We start from the raw sequence: 24,711 nt of genomic DNA, 5'->3' as shown, positions 1-24,711 counted from the left end.
CTGGACTGAAGTATCAAAATGTAAAGTCCATTTTATTCCTTGCCATTCTTTTGTTCATATTCTAAGGCTACTTTATCCATTAGAAGGTCACTGGGAGTTACCGCAGGTTGGCACGTCACTCCATCACATGTTGATTACATACACTGATGCCCACACCACACACACACACACACACACACACCGGGTCCAATTTAGATTTGCCAGTCCACCTAATTTGCATGTCTTTGCGCCGAGGGAGGAAACTGAAGCACCACTACATCATCCTGCTGCCCTGAATTTATTTTCAGATATTATAAATGCAGTTTCCAGATATCGCAGTTCTTTAATTTGACTTGTCAGATATTTAGAAAGGGGAGACTGTTTGAGTTTCTTCATTGCGGGATGGCACCATCAGCCCCCCTGATTTTTCCATTTGTTATCTTTGAGAATTTATGTCACCATTTGCCATTTCTAAATGACTGATTGTTCCAGATCTGACGTGTTTCTGTCAGGTCGAATGTGTCATTTGCATATTTTGCATATAACGACTGTTTAATGATGAAACAAGTGAGGAGGATTTTGTTAAATAAACAAAGCATTTTGAATGTATTCAGACCCCTTCATATTTTACTGTGTTTCAGATTTGTGCTAAAATCATTTCAATTCATTTTTCCCTCCTCAAACAACACTCAGAATCCCAGAATGGCAAATGTAGAATTTTTGTCAAATTTACTAAAAATAGAAAAACTGAAACATCATGTGACGTGAAGAAATAACTACAAAAAAAAGGTAATCTCTGTAAGATGAATCATAATGGTGACAAACTCCTTAACATTGATTCTCTTCAAATACCCCAAAATACACAAATTAACGATTACTCCTGACAGCCTTATTGCGATTTTTGTTGTCTTTGAATTATTGGTTTTGAATGATGACTTTTCATGTGTTTTTTTTATTTTATTGATGTTCTGCATTTCTTTTTCAGTCCAGTCAATGGAGGGAAGCTGCAGTTCTCTCACGTCAAAGGCCTCTCTTTGAGGTTCAGTGCCTTCAGGGGACTAATCTTTTTTTTAATATGTGTAGCCTTTAAAATTAAAAAAGGACTCTTCAGTCAGATCAATTTCCCTCTAAAGGTGGAAGTGCATAGCTTCAGTTATTTTTTTCATTCATTGAATATGTTAAAAAGCTCTGTGTAGGACAAGTGCATGGATTGGAATGACCTTTGGCCACCTAATGTAGAGATGTCCATGTCTAAAAAGACTGAGGATTACACCCGACAGAGCAGGTGACATAATCTTACACAACATCTGAAAAGAAAGGGCCTTGAGGTGGAGGTGGAGGTGCAGCCTGATGAAGACCTTGAGCCACTGCACCGTCACCAACCCAGCGGCAGAGCTGCCAGAGACGTGACCCAATGTTTTCAAGAATGAAGACACAAATGTGATGTTTATTACCCAAGACTCTTCACTTCCTTTCAGACTGCAAGGGACAGAGAATGATTAATAAGTACACACAATGTGAGAAGGGATTCATTATTCAGTGTTGTGTACACAAGAAAACGTGAAATGTGTCTTCTCTGGTGCAGATGTCAGAAGGGGACCTTGTTTTTCAATTTCCTGGATAATCCAGTTACTGATTGTGTCATGGCTGTCTGCAGGATGTAAGTATTTGCTGTCTTGCAAAGGAGTCGCCGCTTTGAAGTCTTGCCTTGGAGGATTTCTGTATTGACCTGACTTGGCAATTAACATTTTTGACAATATTGGTTTCTAAACAGCAGATCTGTACTCATTAATGGTTGGTAACAATACATTTTGTTGACTTGTGTTTTCATTATTTGTTAAACCCAGGAAATTTAGCTGTGCCATTGTTTAATCTGGTTGTTTAGAACTAATAATTGCAGGGACTGAAGGAGATTTAAGCTCTGGCCAGGAGAAGGCAAGTGGAGGGAAACGATCCACTGAGAGCACTGCCAAGACACTCGGACAGAGCAAAGGGGCTCGCAGGCTGACAAGGGTACGTGGCTGGCACGACGTGAGGCACAAGGACGGCAATACTTCCAGGGAGGAAGAGACAGCTCCATAAGGAGACGCCGGTTGTGGGCCCAGCGAGAGAGGGAGGCTGCATGGAAGGACCGAGCCAAGCTGGCAGACAAGAAATAAGGCGTGCCTAGGTCGCAGCAAGACAAGAAGCCAAGGGTGGAAAAAAAGGAACAACGAAGAGACGGCGACAGGGATTCCATGATTCTCTTGGAAACGAGTGTCCGGTGAACAGAGTGCATCCGTGGACAGTTGAGCAATTAAGTGTTGGGGTAACACTGAGAACAAACAGGACTTTGTACCACTACAGGTTGTATCATCCAATTCATGTTTTTAATGGACTTTTAGAGTGTGGACTGTGGGCTTTCCTTTCTAAGATAAGAGATCATCGAATGTTGTCTACCTAATTCTCTGCATGAAATGTCCTGACACTACACTCTATGTGGGAGAAACTGGACAAACACTCCGCCAGAGAATGAATTTACACAGATTCCACATTAAACATGGCAACACAGATGTTCCTGTAGCGGCCCACTTCAACAGCCATGGACACTGTGAGAGGGACTTGAAAGTCACAGTGCTTATGGGCAACTTCAAAACGCAGCAAGAGAGAAAAGAATGGGAAGTTAAGCTCATGTTAAAATGTAATACATTACAGCATGGCTTGAACAGAGACAAGAATTTTATAGCCAGGTATGAAGACTGTTTGCATCTCTCAGACTGACAGACAACCTGACTACAGATCTGCATTGTTTTGAAAAACTCATCACAAACTTCAAAGGACTTTGTTGGACTGTTATCTTATCTAAATCTCTTGACCATACATTGTTCTTCTCTCTCTTGTTAAATTAATCTTAGCCTGAGTGAACCTATTAATATTTTACATTTAAGATTTTTCCTTTAAAGATTTACCATTGTTGTTTCTTGTCCTAGTGTGTGGATATAAACACAGGAAACTTCAGTTTCTGGATTCCATCTCGCCTGAAGAAGGGGCCTGAGTTGCCTCAAAAGCTTGCATATTGTAATCTTTGTAGTTAGCCAATAAAAGGGGTCATTTTGCTTGGCTTTTCTCTACATTCATAATGGCTAACACGGTACAACAACCTAGTACTACTTTCTAAGATAAGAAGTTTTCTTCATGATACTGTTAGATTTGGTTTATGTTCATTTATCTTTTTCATGTACTTATTATTGTCTAGTGTAATAGAAGTTACTGTTACTTCCTGAAATTGCTGTTGTGTCTTTCATTGTGTGTTTACTCACCGCCCAATTTAAAGTGTGCTATCATTGTGTAAATTTCAGGAGTTCCCAGTCTCTTAATAAACTGGGTGGCGTAGTCGGATATTTGGATGGTGTCTAGTTAGATTACCTGAAAGTGTGACCAGACACCTGTTACACAGCTAATAACAAGAAAGAAAGAAATTAAAACAAAATAAATAAGAGATAAGACCAGTTAAGCTAAGGAAGTTTGAAAAAGTGTGTTTGCACAAAAATGCTTGCAGGACGCATATCAAACCTTAACTATTTTCTCCGATATTTCTTATTAAAATAGTCGTATGGCAGAGATTTGTGTGGCTTTTTAAAGCGACTGTCCTTCCTGATTTACTAAAGTTAAGTTCTCCATGTAATGGACGTCTGTCATGAGCTGAGATCATGTCCAGTTTCTTTAGTTTTGTCCTCTTGACACACACTTGGCAGATCATCGACATCAGCGCCAATAACTGTAACCACATCTCTTCAGTTTTGATGTCACTGCCCTGGTTACCTGTGTCATTTAGAATTGATTTTAAAATCCTGCTTATAGTTTACAAAGCCTTCACAATGTCTTTCACCCAACACTCTAAATCGTACCCTTAGATCTTCAAATGTGGGTCTGTTTAGAATTACGAGAGCTAAACTTTAAAGAAGTGGTGAGACGGCCTTCTGCTGTTATGCACCTAAAATCTGGAACATCTGACCGATAGAAAGTCGGCAGGCTAATACGGGGAGAACTTTAAAAAACTGCTAAAACTCATTATTTTAACATGGCTTTCTCAGATGTTCATTTTAGTTTAATCCTAATATTCTGTATATGCATTTAATTATCAATATCATTCCTGGTGGCTCTGCAGTCCGTACTAACTCCTACTTTCTCTTCTATTCGTTTTCCATTTTTCTGTGGTGGTGATCAAAGCACCGTGATGTCCCTACACTGCTGGATTAAAGGCCAGAAGTCCAAGTGACTGTCATCATCAAGTTCTTCCATGTGAACCCATGTGAATACAATGAGGACTGATTGAGATCATTTATGTCAAGTAGAATGCCTAGAGGGGGCCGGGTGGTCTCATGGCCTCGGGACCCCTGCAGATTTTTATTTTTTTTTCCAGCTGTCTGGAGTTTTTTGTTTTTGTTTTTTCTGTCCTCCCTGGCGATCGGACCGTACTTTTATTTTATATTAATTAGTGTTCCCTAATTCTATTTTATTATTTATTGTGTCTTTTTTCTCTTTCTTCATTATTTAAAGCACTTTGAGCTACAGCATTTGTATGAAAATGTGCAGTAGAAATTAAAGTTATTGATGTTGATGAACCACCACGACGGCCCAGAACTCTGCCGCCTCTCCAGTCCCGTCCACTTATTAAGATGCCCGACGTCCTCCTTTAAGGTCCTCCGCTCACCTGAAGACAGTAATTTACTCTTTCACGAGAGAACCACAACCTCAGACTCAGAGGTAACATTGGAGTTCAACTGGAACTTCATTTTGTTCGCTGCCATTAGCGATTTTTCCACTACTCGATCTTTTTGCTTCTCCACAAAATGTACTTTAAGGACTAACTCTTGTTAATGCTCTAGCTAAAGTGAAAAGGAATAAAAGAAGACTTGCTATGATAAATTGCAGACAATTCTAATTCTGTTTATTGTTACTGACGTCCACATAAAGCACTGCAGCACACATCAAGTGGCACCCCGGAGTGTGAAGGCTCACATTTGCTGTTGGACGTCACCATCATGGCGCTGCAGTTGAGTGTCTGTCAGTGTCAGGCAGGAGGTGAACTGAACTGGCAGCTCCAGTTTAATAAGCGAAGTTCTTTAAAATGAAGTGACACCTTAACCCAGGAATCAAAAGGCCAAATGGCGACTCAAACAGCAGGTCCTCTCATTTACGTTGTTTTCTTAATAAACTGCTGCACTAATTTGCACTTCCAGCCCAAGTTTATTTCTTCTCTAAAGTCTCATAGATTGACACCTGCCCTCTTTGTAAAGATTCATAACAGCCGTTCTCTTGCCCTTCTGGTAATGGACTCTGTAATAAATAAATACATTTACAAAATTAGAATGTTAATAAATAGGTAATAGTCTTTTAAACCAGGAACTCTAAATAAATCAAAGGTTACTCTGCAGAGTGTTAAATAGCGAGGAAGTGCACATGTTGACCTTCATCCCGTTCTGATGGTGACGTCACGTGCTGCACACTTCCATGTTCCACAGTGATGTGATGGCAACCACAGCACCAAACAGAGGCTCCCATAACAAAGAAAACGGCAGCAAAAAAAGACGTGAATACATTTTAAATATCACAACGAGGCACTCGGACAGACGCGTCTCCCTTCCCGACTTCGAGCTTCATTGTTGGGCCTTCATTTGTGTCTTTAATCTCTTTGGCTTTCTCCTCCATCTTCACCCCCTTCATGGCTCTCTATTGAATCTTCTAGATCTGCTGCAGCGGCTCTCAGAGATTTTTTCAGTCCACACCAATCAAAGTCTGACTCGGACAAATGAGGTTTCATGACTTCATACACACTTCACATATTTTGGAAAGACGAGGCCTGATTGCATATTGTGCAGAACTGGTGTTCTCAGACCCCGTCTTTCATAATAAAGCTCTTAATAGTGCTGGACGTCCCATCTCATATCCACACAGGTATTGATCCACCCGGTGATCTCTTTGGGGTCTCAGCGTTTCTTTCATTTCCTGATCTTTCCTGTAAACCTTCACTGCTTTCCTGCACATTTACTTTTTACTTACAGCTCACATGCACCATTTCTCTCTCATCCGCCATCTTAGCTCATTTTTGATGTGTGTGAAGCCAACGTATCTCTGTCTGTCTGTCTGTCTGTCTGTCTGTCTGTCTGTCTTTTTGCATGAAACTTCTCAGAGCCCCACTGTAGTCCTATTAACTTCAGATGTGCCACATGTAATTTTCAAAGAGGTTTGTTCACAGTTCATATATCTCAAACACAATGTGCTGTACAAAGTTGTAAAATGTCCAAATTTCCATTTAAAAAGCATCTTAAAACAGAGAAACGCTCTCTAGAGATGTTACTTGAACTTGTAGATTTTGTAGATTTTCCTCTTTTACTCGTCTGACAGCCCCTCGGATGCCCAATGCAGGTCAGTCAGATGCCAGGCAGATTGTGGGCACAAACAGCTAAGACAACAGCGCCCCCACCTGGTGCTTTAGATAAATGAACTAATAAAGTCACATAAAGTCACTTCTCTGGAAATAAACAGCACTGATGTCAGCCTACGTAAGACTGAAGTGATTGAACAACATTATCTGCAGATTATTACTGTAAAGACCTGACGTTCTCAACCTCAACAGCTGACTGATGTTTGAACTAAACAACAACAACTCGGGAAAAGTGCAGCGGGCCTAACTGATAGAAACACAGGATAACAAAATGAGAGAAAAAGACTGTAGATGTGAACTACACATAAGACAACGGCAGAAAATGAGAAAAAGTTTTACATTTGGCACAAAGACATTTGACAAAGAGTCTTGTTATCCACAAATACGGATGACGTATTTCTGTGAAAGACGACCTTTCAAGCCATTGCTTTGTTACCAGGCGGTCACAACAACTCAGGACGTGGCCCTAAAAAGTTAGGTTACTGTCTTAATGATGGGAGACAAACAATGGCAGCGAAAGCAACACAAAAAGAACACAAACTAAACTTCATTTCAAAGAACAGATTGCAGAAGGAGATTCCTGTGCTAGAGAGACCCCTGAAACAAGTGATTTGTGCAAATTAAAGAGACAGGAATATTCTGAAATACAGATTCCTGAGCACGCTGCAGCACTCGTTCAGCTCTATCAGTCCTCTGTTATCACCGTTGGATCTTCAGAGAATCTGAGTCGGAGGGTTTTTTGTGTTTTTCACCTCCTGACAAAGATGAATGCTTGTTTACATTCCACTGTAACTCCATTTTGTTTTTGTCACACGTGCCACCATTTTAAGAACACTGTGTTGACCTTCACCATGGAAACCCACCACAGAGTTCCCCTAGAAGTCTTGTCAGAATTGGTCTTCATACAGTAGAAGACTTGCTACCAGGAAAGTGGAAACAAAGCCAAGGGTCTCCTGATGCCTTCAGATAAACACAAGGACCCAGGGTGCTGAGCAGTGGCAGCAGATGCTCTTGACTTGTCCGAATTTGAAAGGCCACACATCCCATGTCCACAGAAGACCTGGAGATTTCAATGTAGAAAAATGTTTCTGTATCTTCTGCAAGTCAAGAGCAAATGAAGTTGGTGATCTGGTCAGAATAAATGACATCCACAAAGCTGAGAAATACAAGCACCAATCATGCAATACCACCAGGGAGGTGTCTGATTGGTTCCAACTTCAATGAACCAAACAAATGGCCATGTTGATCAAGAACTACTTTCAGAGAACAGAAAAAGAAGAAGACATGAACCAGATAACATGGCCACCACAGGGCCCTGCCTTCAGCATCACTGAGGCCAACCATGATGACCTGGAGAAGCTGAAACAAGTGAGACAGCATCCTAAGTGTGTAGAAGAACAGGGTGGACGATTCGTGGAGTCATCACTACAACACGTCAGTATTTTGAGTAACAGAATATCTCACCTGGGTTTGGTTGGATAAGTTTATTTCGGTTCCATTTTCACTTGTTTTTGGGACCCTCTTACACCTAAAAGCAATGAATTCTTATTTTAGTAAAGAGAAACATCTGCTGATAAGAAAATAGTGATGGGTGCAAACAGAGTTCTCAGATGAGGACTTGTCGATGTGTTCATTTGGAGCAGATACCGTGTGATTAGGGAACATCAATAGTAATAACCTCAGACTGGATGAAAGACCTTCACAGAACCGTATTATTATAATTTAACTTAACAAAACGTAATATTTTCAAACCTGCTTAATCCAATTGACGTTCACACGGGGCTGAGGCCTGGTCATTTGTGTTTATGTATTTCATTGTCATTTGTGATGTTTGGGAGTGATTATGGGTGACATTTGTACATATCTTCTGTTATGTTTACTACTACTGTCTTCTGTCTCTTGAAGTTTGCTTCTGTTCCTTGCTCTTTGTGGGTGGAGGCCCAAAAGGCAGGACCACCATGACATTACCAATCCTGAGCCTTTCATTTAGTTGTATAAGTAAATGGAGCAGGCTCATGAGTTGTGACATCAGGGTGGTCCCGTCAACTGGGGCTCCACCTGTCATTTCCATTGAGTCACAAACACACTCTCACATGGGGCCAAATCAGAATTATCCTAACAGGGCTCTGAAACTATGCTAAGGAATGAAGAGAAGTTAACTGAGGTTAGGGCTGCACAGAATGTATTTCTTTTCTGAAACGTGCTTTGTTGAAATTCTTGTGCTGTTGTTTCATTTTGTTGCTGTATATTTGTAACGTCTGGCATTCTGTGATAATTGTCTGCATGTCTTTTAAGAAATTAAAGCAACCTGGTGGCCACCACATCTGGGAACAAGGCTGTATGGACGTGTTTCTGACGTGCTGGTTCTGATTGTGAAGAAAACAAGCATCCTGTGGCACAATAACGAGACAACGGGATAGAAGGTGAAAAACGGCTTTTCCTTTGACAAGATCTTAGATGTTTAAGCTCCTCACAGGAAGAAGACCTGAGGGATGAGAGAGGCGTTAGACAGAGCAGCAAAGTAAGCTTTGTAAAGTCATAGACTGAGAGAGGCCAGAGAGAAGACTCCGAGGGTGAGAACAAGGCACCAAAGATACTTTTAAGATATTGCCAAGACTTCAGCCACCTCATAAGATCAGCGTCACCTCAAATTGTCACTCATATTGAATGTGTCGCTGAACTTTGTGTATTTTCAAAGCCACAGTTTCAACCAGATTGCATGCTGTGGATTGCTGCATTCATTTACTTTCATTTATGGCACCAGTTATTTCATTAAAATGTATTAAGCCTGTTTATCCTCCTTGCACGTCTTTGCTGTTTTTCTATTACCAAGGGCTTAGAATGATTATGTCAGTCAGGGGTAAGAGAAAGAGAGCACTCATAAGAAATGAGCTACAGTGATAGTCTGAAAGAGAGCAACGGACAGAAGGTGATGGACTGTAGACGTGGGTGTCAGAACACAGAAGCTGGGACCTGCATATCCCAAAAACTGGCAAACAGGAGCAGCAAAAGAGGGGTGACTTATAACTGTGGTCTGCCAGGAAACAATCACAGAACCAAACGTTACCAAAGCGAAACTGACCAATCACAGTAAAGCCAAAGTGACCTATCAGATTGCTCGAAGAGACTGGACCCACACACAGACCTCATCATTTTATTATATAGTAATATTGTTCTGTTCATTTATTATTTGTGTAATTATATACAGTATTATTTCTTGTTATTATTCTGTTCAGTAATTGTTTACTATGTATGTGTGGACTACTTTTTAATTAATATACTGTATATATATATATATACTGTATAATATACTGTATAGTCACAGATGTGCTCATGGGAGTCAGCTAAAGGGCTCTATAAAGGCTTATTTTATGCTGGACTGATGGTGGCAGAGAGCACTGTCCCTTTCTATCTTTATTCTGCAGACCAGCTGCGGGAAATTCCGCCTTGGGCCCGATGATGTCACTTCCACTTCCAGCCCCGATGACGTCAGTTCTGGTTCTGATCCTGATGACATCAATTCCCTTCACCAGCTTTGAAAACTCCATTTTGTTTGTTACAAATCAGTTCAGTTGTGGACTCAGCTCTGTAAAGAGATACTGTTGGTTTATTCTTTGTTTTCAGCCGAAATCTTCAAGTATATAGGGTGGCTACCCAAACCTTTGTGGTGTGTCCTTCACATCATCTGACTCTATATATCTATTGCCAGAAACTCCACAGAGAGCCATAGCCAGGTTTGGGGTTGCCACCCATATATTTGGTTTCCTGGCTGCATGTTTCACAGCACTGATGTGCACAAAATCGAGTCCAAAACAGAACTGAGGGAATAAGGAAAAGGTGGAGGCTTTAGGTTGATCCAAGCTATCAACTTCCCAACAGTGTTCAGAAGCCATTAAGAAGGCTAACAGAATGTTAGGTTATATAGCACGATCTGTGAAGTACAAGTCCAAGGAGGTTCTGCTCAACCTTTATAACACACTGGTGAGGCCTCATCTGGAGTACTGTGTGCAGTTTTGGTCTCCAGGCTACAAAAAGGACATAGCAGCACTAGAAAAGGTCCAGAGAAGAGCGACTAGGCTGATTCAGGGCTACAGGGGTTGAATTATGAGGAAATATTAAAACAGCTGAGCCTTTACAGTTTAAGCAAAAGAAGATTAAGAGGTGACGTGATTGAAGTGTTTAAAATTATGAAGGGAATTAGTCCAGTGGATCAAGACTTGTATTTTAAAATGAGCTCATCAAGAACACGGGGACACAGTTGGAAACTTGTGAAGGGTAAATTTCGCACAAACATTAGGAAGTTTTTCTTTACACAAAGAACGATAGACACTTGGAATAAGCAACCAAGTAGTGTGGTAGACAGTAAGACGTTAGGGACTTTCAAAACTCGACTTGATGTTTTCTTGGAAGAAACAAGTGGATAGGACTGGTGAGCTTTGTTGGGCTGAATGGCCTGTGCTAGTTTAGATAGTTCTAATCTTCTAATGTTCTAATGTTTTAGAAGTCAGAGGGGTTGGCTCATAAGGATTTTCAGCCATAGGCACGAGCCCGGATGTGACATCAAAGGGGCCGGAGCCGACAAGCTCTTCCTCTATAGGCCTGCACCCAGAAGTGACGTCAACAGGGCCAGGTGGACTCTCCTGTGGATGGTCTGCAGGCCAAGGAGAAAAAGAATTAGTGCACTCTGCCACATCCCGGTCTGACTCGGAATTGCCCTTACTCAAGCCCTTTAGCTTCCTCCCATGGACACATGTGTGACAATAGATATATATATGGTGTCAACAGGATGAATCCATGCACCCAATGTGTGACGTGTCAACACTCCAGGCTGGTGGTGTGGGGAATGTTTTCATGGTCACTTTGGATCTGTTAATACCAGTCAGTCATTGCTTGAATGCTACGGCCCATTTGAGTGTTGGTGCTGACCACATGTATTTCTTCATGGCCACAATTTATGCTACTTTAGGCTACTTTCAGCATGGTAATGCCACCATTTTTACAAAGCACACTCATTGTGTGCTGGTCGAAGCCCATAGGGATCCTTAATGTTGGTTTGGGGGTGGGGGGTGTCCAAAGTGTGCACCCCTTGACTTACCAAAACAGCACTCTTCAGCATTCATAATGTGGCGTTGATTTCTGTATTATGGACACTGGATTATGGATTTCTGAAGCACACCGCTTGAGTTACATAAATGGCACTCTATTTCACTTAATAGACTGACTGGCTCTGCATGACCATGACGATGACTTCAGTGTTCTTCAGTGGCCTTCCTAGTCACCTGATCAGAATCCAATAGAATGCCTTAGGGATGAGGAAGAAGATCTGCAAGAATTATGTGATGCAATCACGTCAGCATTGGAGCAGAATCTCTAAAGAATGTTTCCAACATCTCGTGGAATCAAAGACATGAAGACCAGAAGGCTCAAGGAGACCCTATCTAGTGTTAGTATGGTGGTCCTAATAATCTGATCAGTGAGTGTGTGCTGAAACATTTGTAAAAACTTTATGTGTATCAGTTTTCTTGATCCATATTAGGCCCTCAGTTTGTCATGTATGTATGAGTGTCACGTGATGTGTTGATTACCTAAATGTGTTCTGCATGGAGTGAAGGTAACTTTAAAGCCATCAGAGTTCCACATGAAGCCAGCAGTAGTCTTGTGCTAAGAGGCAGGCCATGTGCAGCGCCACCCACTGGCCACATATTACATTAACAGCACAGAGTTGATATTCTTTGCACTGTACGCTGTTTGCCAATAACATTTTAACAAGTAGTTTTTCAGCTTACCTTCTCCAAGTTAAAATAACCACAAGTAAAAATATGAAAAGGGACGCAACAATTCCAATAATTGCATGAAGAAGAATGGTGTTCAGTGGTGAGGCTGAAATGAGAAAGAAGGAACAAATCAGAGAGTGAAACAGAAAATATGCTTGAAGCTGCCTGTCTGTTAAACTCGGACATCCTGACATCATCTGCACTTACAAACACTTCAATGGCTTCATCTATGAACCTGCGATTGACCCAAGTCTTTAAATGCTGATCTATTTTGGGACCTTTGGATGGCACTTAATGCCAGAGGAGTGTCACTGGGATACACCATTTATCTGTGTGCTGATTGTTGCTGTCGGTATAAAGGAGTCCCAGTCCCATTTCATCATACACTTCTACTGAATAATTTGTTGGCTGAATGTCCTCAGTGTTTGTGTGTTAGAGAGAGTTTGTTCAGCATTGTTCATAATAGCACTCGGTTTTGCTTTAATTCCCTTTTTTGCTACGACCTCGAGGGGGTCCGGAGTGCATCCAATAAGTGAGCTTGCCCTTTTGATTAGCTTGTTGATTTGGTGGTCCTCTCTTGAAGTGACGTGAGCAGCCCAGCACACCACACTGTCCATCACAGAGCTGTAGAAGACATGAAGGATGTCACTTCCCATGTTAAAGGAGCTCCAAAGATACAAGAGTCTGTTCTTCTCTAATTCCTCTGTGTTATGAGACCAGGCCAACCTGTCATTAATGTGGACCCCCAAGTACTTGTGGGAGTGGACCACCTCTACATCCACTTCTTGAGTAGTGACCAGACATGGAGGCTCTTTGGTGTGTCAAATGTCAATAAGCAGTTCCTTGGTTTTGCTGATGTTAAGATGCGGAGAAATCTCTTTGCACCAATCTTTATGAATTAAAATATTTATTTTAACAGAAATGCTCTGTAGTACAAGAAGGTCCTAAGAACACAAAAGGAAGCACCTGAGAAGACAAGGTAATCCATGGCAGACACAGTCCCAAAAGAGAATTCCAAGGCAAAGTCAAAAACAGAGCACAGGGTCAACATTTCAGGACATCACAAAAAGCACAAAGCAGAGCAGAACACAAGTAAGCCCTCCACTCCCTGGCACATCCAAAATGAACCACCAGAAGCTGTGGAAGACCCTCCCATTTATAGGGCGGAGCCTGATCCTAGCAGTGAATGACAGTTGGCTCCGCCTCTTGGGGAATCACCTCTAAAACACATGAGACAAAACACGGGCTACACAGACACAGAGACAAAACAAAAATAAAGAAGAAACATTAAGTACGTAAATTAATGATTTAAAAGTGAAAAAGAGACATTAAACATGAACTTGAATCCCAACCAGTAAAGGAACCTTGGCTGAGCCATGATAGATACACTCAGCTTCTTTAAACATCGGCTTACGCTGCAGTTAATAAAAGTCAAAGACAGCTCTTGGCAAAGCAGGATGCACTTGTGGGGTGGGATTCCTGCCAGTCGGCTCTGTCCGCTTTGAGAGTCTGGGTGACGTGTTTCCTAGGAGCGATGTCGTCCACCCGTCTGTAGGTGAGCTTCAATTTTCAATTCAATTGCCTGAGCTTTTATATTTTTCTCATGGTCTTTGGTTCCAAAATGAGCACAAGCCATTTCCAGACATTAGAGTTCAGTCTTTTGATTCGAGGTATTTTATTAATACTTATAACCGAAAGCCAAAAGAGTAAGATCCACAAACACACGTCAAGAGAATAAACCCCATAACAGCAATAACAATTAACTTCTTGTACAGCCGGAACTCTCATAAGGAATACTGAAATGGGCTTTAACAGGCCCTGGGTTTTGACTCCCTAAGAGGACAAGAAAAAACTTCTGAAAAAAATGGAAAAACCCTTGGAAAAGGCCATAGAGACAGGGACTGGGCAGGGTTTTAAACTGAACCTCGTTGAACAGTAAGGCGCCAGAGCTAATGACTGTGCCAGTGTGCCACCCACAAAGTTAGTAAAACAAGACAAAATATCAGGAGAACTCTTTGATCCTTAATTAGGAAGTTTAAATTGTATCGTCTTTGTGACTGTCACCTCGAATCAGCTGTGTGATACTTACGCTGTATACGTAAAGTCACGGCTGTTGAATTTTTTCCTCCATACTGGTTGTCTGCCTGACAGTAATACACCCCACTGTCACCAAGTGTCACCGCTGAGATGCTCAGATTCTGCCCGGCTGCTCTTCTGGTGGCGTCAGATCCGTTTCCTTTAAACCAGGTGTAGTTCCCAGATGGGTTTATAACCGAGATGCAGCTCAGTATGACTTGTGTTCCCTCCATGATGTCAGCTGCAGGATAAATGTGTGCAGTAGTTTCCTTTGGAGGATCTAGAAAAAGATATTATGACTGTTTAAGAAAAAGGGCAACGTAATTCTACTGGCACATTTAAAATGATGTTGTTCAAGGAGTTAAGAAGGCTGAGACCTCAAATCCAAAGGAGTGAACATTTCTAATACTCACAACTTCACTAATATGCTGACTGATGAAGAGTGTTGATCAGCGAATCTCTCCAAAGTGTTACTCACATTAAATTTGCTGTGTTTGCGTTCGCTCCTGTTCGTCACTATTTACTGATAATTCAGCCAGTTTAGGAGAACTTCTTTTTCAGTGTCCCATAATGCTTTGCGAGGCCAGCGAGCCATCCCCTGGAGTTGTAACAACAGCCAACATTGGATGGGACGCCTCCCTCGGTTATGAAACTTGCACATCTCTCACTTCGTTCTTTCTTCTATGATCTCACAGAGACGCGGTCCGCAGTGCTTAACACGATGAAGAGCACACGATCGTTCACACAGATCTCACTGCAGATTTGAACACTTGGAGACACGCGGGGTTAGCAGAGAAAACTCAGGGAGATATGAACAGAACATGCAGACCAAAGGTGCTCAGGCGGCTGGTGAACTTCTATAGCATCAGCAATCATACCAGTTTATTACAAAAAAACAAATGCTATAAAATGTAAAGCTATAAAGGCACATTAATACTGTGTATGATAGATGGACTCAATTTGAGGAGCTTAACAGATAAATAAATCATGCAGATCCTCAAATTTTATTTTGATGAAACATACACAGCATAAATAACGAGTTATCTCTGCTTGTCGCCAAAAGTGCAGGACGATCTTCAAGTGCCACGTCAATACAAGAGAAGGAGGCGCGTACCCCAGGCATACGTAATTAGCCACGTGGAGAGGAGACTCTTTGAAATAATAATAATAATAATGTAAGATTTATTACTATTTGTGAGACATTTTTATCTTTTTGATAGAAGAAAAAGTGCAAAGCCCCAGCACAGACAGTTTGGAGAGCCTTTAGTGCGACTTCAAAAAACTCAACGAGCGTGAGGCGCCACTTTGAATGTTCTGCCTTTGTATGAATGTATAAATATTTTAATTAGAAATCCTTTATCTGATAAATGTGAAGGTTTGTTTAACACTTCAGTGGTTACAATTTGCTTAAAAATACCTGGCTGATTTTGTATTTAGTATAGTTGCATTTATTGGAAATTAAAAAAGTACTAATTAATTAATGATAATAATCCAGTTAAATATGGTATATCATGTACATGCATGATAAGTTGCTATATACTGTAAATAAATATTATTATGATGATGATTTTAAAGATTAACAAAGTATATCAAATCAAATCAAAAATATGCAGCACGGGTTCAAGTAAAAGCTGCAGTCCTAAGGAGTACACATTACCTGCTGGATACAACGCTTATATAATCAAACCATTAATTTAATTAATGCACACTGCTGCTGCCATTGCATGTATTGATTTTTATTTATTGATATGTATAGATATGATGATTTATTGTTTCTTTTTATATTCTTCTAATGCACAGTCCTGGAGTTTAACAGTTCAGCATTTCACTACACACAGCACTTTGTTTAACTGCGTGTGACCCGATAAAAGTAGATTTGATTTGCGTATTTACCTCAAAATAACAATCAAGACTCAGTGTGTTCTCAGGCACTCAATCCACGTTCTTCACACAAAATCACCGCTTCCATCAAACACGTTTCTTCGCTCTCCTCCAGTCTTTCAAATGTATTCCATTGTGGGTCTTTGTTTCGATTCCTGCTTGGCCACAACTCGGCTCAAGGTTGGGGTTTTGATAACCAAATATTTGGAGCCTCCTGGTGGCCTCAGTTGTTTTTACAATTATTATTATTATTATTATTATTATTATTATTATTAAAAGGTTAAATCATAAAGTAAAAGCAATTTGAAGATTGGAGTAGTGCCAGAAAATTGTGTTGTGTGTCTGAACTACCCATAAGCCACTGTGAACGTGTTGTATTGTGTCAGCTTCTATCTGCTGTGGTTCATTTCCAAACTGCCTTTACTTATTGATTTACCCTCAGATTATTACTTTCTATTACATTTTTTCAACTGTTCTGTTTGTACATATAAATACAGATTTCTTTGTACTACACCTGACACTAAACGTGACTTGACTATTAAGAAATGTTCAAAAGTGATATTTGCTTTACGTGTTACACATGCCTGACAATCCCTCCATTGTACTGATTTATAAATCTATTTCATTGCCCCAGTGTATTATTTATTACTGTATTTCTGTCTAAATATTTTAAGTTCTTCTATGCATATGGCTTTTGTACTCGTGTATTTTATTCTGCCCTCTTTTTCATATTCCTCTACTGTAGTCTTCTTTCACACTCCTGTTACTGGTAGCAGCCCTCAGGCCTCATGGTCACCATAACATCTCAAGCATACCGAGTGCTGTTTATACCTACATTGTACATTCAGAGTCACAGATGAGTTGCCGTGTCCAAACCCGTTTTGTGCCCGACACAAATACACGCCGTTGTCACTGCGGCTCACGGTCTTGATGGTCAAGTTCTGCCCAAAACTTGTCAGGAGCTCAGAAGATCCGTTCACCTTGAACCAGGTGTAGTTGCTGACTGGGTTTGCATTGGATGTGCACTGCAGGTTCACGGTGCTGCCCTCCAAAATATCTGTAGAAGTATTAGCGATGATGCCAGTGTTCTTTGGAGCGTCTACAAGGGAAGATACAGTGAATTCACATTAAACCTAACAAGCATATGAATACATACCTTAATAATCCATGACATCTACTTTCTGTACAAAGTAGATATGAAAACTGAACAAAAATCAATCAGTGCCATCACTGTGTCAGTAAGTAAAGGCCATGTTTTGGTGTGAGAGACGCCTTTTTGGGTCTCAACATCAGTCAATTCAGTTGGATCTTTTACTTTATCTTATAAAGAATAAAAAGAGGCCACCATTCAGCATCTACACAATAATCACATTGAAACACGGGAGAGAGTCAGGCTTGAAGCTGAACGAGTGGTAAGAAACGTAAAAGAACATCACAGTGAGCCCATAATGTCACTCAACAACTGAACCCTAAGAACTCAGTGGGAGACCAACTCCCTACAGAAGAGAATGAGTTAGAAATGACGACCACAACGAGCTCCTGTGAGCAAAACCAATTAAGACACCGTGAGGAGCAAGAGGCTGAAGATGGCTGAAAGGACAAGCAGGCAACGTGTCGCAATAAATGTTACCAAGTAAAGTGGAACAAAAGGGACACAAGGATGGAAAACAACACTCGGCATGGAAAGAACTTCATCTGGCAGGAGCAGAATGGGCAACCCAACGTATTCAAACCACACAGCAAATGAACGCTCGCAGTGCGTCAAAACCTTTAAACCCAAATAATACTGATATTTTTTTTCAGCTATGTGGCTCTTACAAAACAAGGCACATTGAAAAATAAAGCAAAGCTACGACAGCAGGAACACATAATGTAGAAGAGACGTAATCTTACACCAGACTTGAAGAAGGACACTCGCTGACGCACTGCGGTTTTCAGTCCCCACCGGGTACCACACTGTGCAGCTGATGCTCTTCATGTCGAGTTGGTATGAAGCTCTAAAGGTCAGCAGTGATGACAAGGACTGACTCCCATTGTTGCTGGTGATATTCTGGAGCACCGTCCCGTTCAGAGTGTCACTCCATGTCAGAATGGGAGGTTGTGTGGGACAGGACAGTGGAGAGCTGCAGTTTAAACTGATGTTCAAGTTCTCCTCCACTGGACTTATTGAGTTGAGCAGAGGGGCATTCGGTGAGTCTGTGGAAGAATAAAATGTACAATTTAAGTCATGGCAGAGGTGAACTCCAGAAGTGTCTGGAATGAGTTGTTAATAAAATAGAAGCCTCCCTCTGCAAACTTATGTTGAAATAATTGAGTCCAAAGAAACAAATATTAGAACAATCTGAATGAGAACAGGTCAATTGGCCCAAAAAGTACTTGTCAGTCCTATCCACTTAATTCTTCTAAATAACATCAAGTTAAGTTTTGAAGGCCCTTAAAGTTCTTCTGTCCTCCTCACTACTTGGTCACTTATTCCAAATGTTTGTGGTTCTTTGTAGAAAGAAAAACTGCATGACATCTCTGTGAAATTTACCCTTAAGAAGTTTCCAACTGTGTCCCCGTGTTCTTGATGAACTCATTTTAAAATACAAGTCTTGATCCACTGGACTGATTCACTTCATAATTTTAAACACTTCAATCATGTCACCTCTTAATCTTCTTTTGTTTAAACTGTAAAGGCTCAGCTCTTTTAATCTTTCCTCATAATTCAACCCCTGTAGCCCTTGAATCAGCCTAGTCGCTCTTCACTGGACCTTCTCTTGTGCTGCTATGTCCTTTTTGTAGCCTGGAGACCAAAACTGCACACAGGACTCCAGATGAGGCCTCACCAGTGTGTTATAAAGCTTGAGCAGGACCTCCTGTGACTTGTACTCCACACATCAAGGCGCTATATAACCTGACATTCTGTTAGCCTTCCTAATGTCTTCTGAACACTGCCTGGTAGTTGATAGCGTAGAGTCCACTATGACTCCTAGATCCTTCTCATAAGGTGTATGTTCAAATTTCAGACCTCCAATTGTGCATTCATGCCCCATATTTTTACTTCCTACATGAAGTCTTTACATTTACTGATATTTCATCTGCCACAAATCTGCCCAAGCCTGTCTGCTGTCCACATCCCTCTGCTATGATTTAACAGATTCCAAATTATCTGCCAATCCACCTATCTTGGTATCATCTGCAAACTTAACCAGCTTGTTATTTATATTCCTATCTAAATCATTTAAATGTATTAAAAATGGCAGCGGCCCCTGCACTGCCCCCTTCTGGTCACCACTCTTAACATTGGCCAGTTCTGATGAGGTTCCTCACACCATCACCCTCTGCTTCCTGTGTCTGAGCCAATTTGGCATAAATCTACACTCCACACCATGAACTGCCACTTCTTTTAGTTTGATGCCCAACCTCTCATGTGGCACCTCATCAAACTATGAAGAACACTTAATGGACAAATTAAAGCTGCCTTTGTAGATCAGCACTAGACCTTAACACAGATCTACCAGTACTGTGAATATCCCACTTCCATGTGAAATACGCTTTTAGCTTCTCTATAGTAGCAGCAGAGAGAACTTTAGGACTTCTAGCAGAGGTGGTGTGGTCAGGTAGAGGCTCTCCTCAGATTCAGGCCCATAGCCACACAGACCGCTGCTTCTCATAACAGCAGATTTTCATCCAGGATCTCTTTGGATTGTCAAATATTTATCTTCCCATCAGTCCTGACCAGATTGCCAGTCCCTGCTCTTCACGCAATGTGGTAAAGTTGTCACCTGGCTAATGTGCCATCTTTGGTTTATGCTCCATGTGGGCATGGGAAAGGTGCTATATAAATAAAATGAATTATTATTATTATTATTATTATGACATGTGCCATTGTTCAATATAAAAATGTTTCTCCAGAGCAGAAGACTTTCTGCCACATCTCAGCAGGATACACCAAGTGATATTTTGCAAGTTCTTCTGGGTAAGATCATATTCTTTCCATTCAGGGCCTTTCCCTGCCTCTCCTCCATAACAAAGACCCTTCTTGTGCAATGTTTTGGAGGTCCTTAAACCATGAATAATCTCTTCAATTACATTTACTGACTTTTGTGACTCAAATGCCACCACAGTAAGTGCCACTCTGGTTCAGTGGCTAATATAGGTGGGTGGCAAAACCTGGCAGTTGAGTTGTAGTTTCCTTTTTTTTCCATTTCTGTATGATGAACTGTCCAGTGTTCCAAAGTCTGTTCAGTATCTTTAAGGTGGTCCTTCCTGAGATCTGTGCTCCTGTATACCTGTGACTTGTTTTGAATGCTCTTTTGCCTTCATTTTGGTTTGCTTAGTGGAAAATCTCCAACACTGCTGGAATAATAATAATAATAATAATAATAATAATAGTAATAGGAGATGGGAGATCCATCCTCATTGGTTTATTGAGAACAGGTCAGCCATGCATTTCCCACACAGCTGGAGACCCAACGTAAATTCAGGAAGCTGGTCAGGTGATACACGGCACCCGAGTTAAGTTAGCCTTATATTGACAGAGGGTATGAATACTTTTGAAATGTCACAGTTTTGTGTTAGTGTTTCGTTAGTAAATTTGTTTCTTTAGGTTTGGCATCATATGAACTGTTTTGTAGACCATCTGGAAAGATACTTTAATATACTGTAAGTTTCGAATTGGAGGTAATAAAATGCAGAAATACTTTTCATGGCTAAATACATTTTTCAATGTGCTCTATGTGACATAGATCAAAATAGGTCCCAGTATGAACCTTCCCAGTCCTCTCCATATCACCAGCTGTGCCATCCCCTTGTCTTATTCTTGGTGCCTTTGTTCCTCCCCATCAGTTTGACCCCCCAGACTAAACGTGACTTTGGTGTGTAGTTCACTGTAAACCCCACCTGACATTCACCCCCAGGTGGTCTCTCAAGTCATTTCATGGTAATCAGACAGCAGCGCCCTCTAGTGGACACTAACACCATTGCTCCCTTAAGCTCTGTATTCCTCTTATAGATCAAGTCCGGTATTTTTATTTTTTTTTTTACAGTTATTTTCATTTGCTTTTAAAATCTCATATTCTTAAGTGAGGTTGTATTAGTTGATTAACAAAGGGTCTCCCCGGTGGCTTTCAATTGTAGCCAACAGAGCACCAGCAGAAAAGTGCAACACAAGTTTTAAACACCCTGATACATCCACGTCAGAGCAGAGTTCAGAAATCACATCCTTACCTAATATGTTAATATGAACTCCTTCAGCATAGCCGTACTTCAAGCTGTCACTTTCAACCCTAAAATAGTATGTTTCTGTGTTTGAAGTGCTCAAGTTTTCCAACAGTGTGGTGCAGTTTCTTTGTGTCACATCCCCAAGAAGGCTGACTTTGACGTTTGCCCAGCGCTCTAGTGATGTATTTCCTCTGGATACTGGGGTCTGAGACTTAAAGCCAATGTTCCAAACTCCAACAGCTCCAGAGCTCGGTGTACGAGGCCCAAAGGTGCACGGGATCAGCAGACAGGAGCCGCTCAGAGTTGTCATCTGTAAAGGCAGGATGCAGTCATCAGACCTCGAAACTGAAAAGGACAAACACGACTCAGAGTTATTAGCATTTCACGTGACGTCCTCATTAAATTATTTATTCCCTTAGTTTCCTATGATTAGCATTATAAACCAAATAGACTGACAATACAGCGGTGTGTTGGTTGGGTTTCACCTCAGGCTGATTTGTGACTTGTGCTGTCCTCTCATGTTGTGGTCATAAATCAGGGCACGTCTCTTTTGCATCTTGTTATTTTGTATCTAACTCATATAAAGTGTGTTTGGACGTTTGTCATAATTACGACTGTCACTGTCACCATTCACCGGGGGGCTGTATGATGGTAAGGCTCCTGAGCTCACAATTTGTTAGTTGTCACCATTAACTGCACTCTCTGCTCTTTAAAGTGTTTAGTTCATTACTTCTACATGTTAGTGAAAAGCAGGTGTTGGTCATTTGTTATTAGCACAGCACAACAGACCAGAAAGCTCAAAAGTGACTGTTGGTTTTGTACCTCATCAATGGGACACAATTCTAAGACAGTAACTGGAAGGCTATTTGCAAGTATGTGAGTGCAGCAAACGAAAGCTTGGCATGACATGTGGAGTCAAGTTCACCTCCCTAGAGCTCCGTTTGATAAAAGTGTGTCGTTACTCAAGACAAAGTGACACCACCCAGACATCCCTGGTGTTTCATTTTACTTCTACTTCTGTTCTGCCACTTCAATATCTCAAAAATGGACTCAAGAAAACAAACATCATACAACCACAGGCAGCCTCACCCCAAACTCAAAAGGCAGGCTTACAACCTCTTTAGGCCCAAAAATGGAGTAAAGGCTTTTAAAGTTACAAAATATCAGAGGGAGAGAAAACAATGAAAAAACACAAATAGTTCTCTGGTGTATCGAATGAGTTAAATGACAGCAGCTGGAGTGTAGAACAGAATCAGAAAAAAGGAAAGTGACGTATGAACTAACTAAGGTCAAAAACTGGGAAACAAGAAACTGAGAAAAAAAAGCTGAAGACATGAAACCAAAAATCAAATTCAGGGGACACAACAGGAAAGTCAAACTACAGAAAAAGCGCACAAAGTGAGAGAAACATGCAAGATGAAGGTCGAGGTCAAAAGGGACAGAAGAAAAGTCTTAACCAGTAATCAGTTATAATGCAAAGTAACGAAGACTGGGGATTTTAGATTGTATTGGCAAATTTGGATAAATCAAGAAGTTTCATGATGCTGACATTTTAAACCATCAGAATAATGACGTGACATGTCATCCATTACTGACTGTGCTGTCTAACTATGGCAAAGAGACGACTAACTAATAATGGTGCCACCTAAATGAAAACAGAATGGTGTCACAGGAGAATATGAATTACTTTTAATGATGTTTAAAACTTGTTAAATGGGAAAACAATATGTAACTATCAAATCCATTGCTCTCCAATGTCCCTAACTTTGTTTTTGAGAAACATCTGCTTTTCTATTTAAACAGCAGGGGGCAGTCGCCCCATCTGCACCATTAGGTGTCCCCGACCCCTTAGGTTGTACATGTAGGAGGACAGGGCAGATAACTATGAAGGCTACTGGACAAAAGAAACACAAAAACTCAACAGAATACACAATAGCAGTGTGATTAATAAACAGCACAGTATTAGTAAAGTACAATACAGATAGAACAAAACAATAAAAACATAATCAATAACTCAATAGATAGAATTATAGTAATAAATCAAACAATAAGAAAAGTATAAATAAAGTCTTTACTTACATTTGATAAGGAAGAGATAAAAGGTCAGGATTCCTATAATTATCTTGGAAAACATTTTACACATTCCAATCAAAGAGTCTGGGAAAAATAAAAGATTAGAATAAATCTGAAGATGAGTCTCATTCTGCTTTGAACACATGAAAATAAACTTGGACTAATGGGTGTGTGGCTCCTTTCAGGTTATATATCTATCTATCATATAGTGCCTTTCACATCTATCTATCTATTATATAGTGCCTTTCACATCTATCTATCTATCTATCTATCTATCTATCTATCTATCTATCTATCTATCTATCTATCTATCTATCTATCTATCTATCTATCTATCTCTCATATAGTGCCTTTCCTATCTATCTATCTATCTATCTATCTATCTATCTATCTATCTATCTATCTCTGGCATGCTGAAGGTTTCACTCACCTTTATGAATATGGAGATCTCTTGCTCCTTTTGTTTCACTGCGTTACTTTTCAAGTACTAGAAGAAAGAGGAAGCTGACACACTTTAATAGAAAAGACTTCACTTTATCACCTTTGTTTCATTTTTTGTCACCAGCTATCCCATTGTTTGTCAAACTGGCACCAATCACAAGAGCAGGATTAACATTACTGGGCACAGAGATGATGGCCATTCCAATTACTGCAGGACTGAAGTATCAAAATGTAAAGTCCATTTTATTCAATGCCATTCTTTTGTCCATATTTTAAGGGTACTTTCTCCATTAGAAGGTCACTGAGAGTTACTGCATGTTGGCATGTTACTCCATCACATGTTGAATACATACACTGACACCCACACCACACACACACACGTAGGGTCCAATGTAGCGTCGCCAATCCACCTAACATGCATGCCTTTGCACCGAGGGAGGAAACTGGAGCACCACTGCGTCATCCTGCCATCCTGAATTTATTTTCAGATATTACAAATGAGGTTTCCAGATATCTCTGTTGGTTAATTTGACTTATCAGATACTTAGAAAGGGGAGACTGTTTCGGTTTCTTCAGTACGGGAGGGCGCCATCAGCTCATTTGTTTTTTCCATTTGTTATTTTTGAGAATTTATGCTGGTAGCGATGAGCTGGCACCCCGTCCAGTGATTATTCCTGCCTCCCACAAGATGTTTGCTGTGACGCGTGTGACCCTCGGTGCAATAATTCATTACAGCAGTACTAGCTCTGTCAAACTTAGCCTACCACCAATTCCTGTCCATCCATTTTCTTTCTCCATGTAACCAATCAGCACACAATCAGCTCTGTAATAAAAGTCAAACCAGCTGCAAGATTA

The 24,711-nt window shown here is 40.7% G+C and overlaps 1 protein-coding gene across 1 annotated transcript; it reads right to left on the bottom strand.

Moving 5' to 3' along the window:
* Nucleotides 1–5,031: 5,031 nt before the first annotated feature.
* On the bottom strand, nucleotides 5,032–23,489 carry LOC120540132 (Schwann cell myelin protein-like). Its single transcript, XM_039770630.1, has 7 exons — nucleotides 23,422–23,489; nucleotides 21,349–21,687; nucleotides 18,031–18,333; nucleotides 14,270–14,536; nucleotides 12,193–12,286; nucleotides 7,871–7,934; nucleotides 5,032–5,298 (listed from the first exon to the last, which is right to left on the bottom strand). Exons 1-7 carry the CDS (start codon nucleotides 23,483–23,485, stop codon nucleotides 5,209–5,211), a joined length of 1,221 nt encoding a protein of 406 aa, XP_039626564.1. The 5' UTR covers nucleotides 23,486–23,489; the 3' UTR covers nucleotides 5,032–5,208.
* Nucleotides 23,490–24,711: the final 1,222 nt, after the last annotated feature.

The sequence above is a fragment of the Polypterus senegalus genome, chromosome 12 (assembly GCF_016835505.1).
Source record: "Polypterus senegalus isolate Bchr_013 chromosome 12, ASM1683550v1, whole genome shotgun sequence".
Taxonomy (NCBI): domain Eukaryota; kingdom Metazoa; phylum Chordata; class Cladistia; order Polypteriformes; family Polypteridae; genus Polypterus; species Polypterus senegalus.
This window is presented reverse-complemented; position numbering and strand designations above follow the sequence as displayed.

Bases quoted from the DNA above. Each gene is read 5' to 3' on its own strand.
- LOC120540132 (XM_039770630.1), bottom strand. From the start codon at position 23,485: ATGTGTAAAATGTTTTCCAAGATAATTATAGGAATCCTGACCTTTTAT. The intron at 18,334-21,348 runs GTAAGGATGTGA...ATTCTTCCACAG, and splicing joins AGTTCATATTAACATATTAG to ACTCACCGAATGCCCCTCTG. The intron at 14,537-18,030 runs GTAAGATTACGT...ATCTTTTTCTAG, and splicing joins TGTCCTTCTTCAAGTCTGGT to ATCCTCCAAAGGAAACTACT.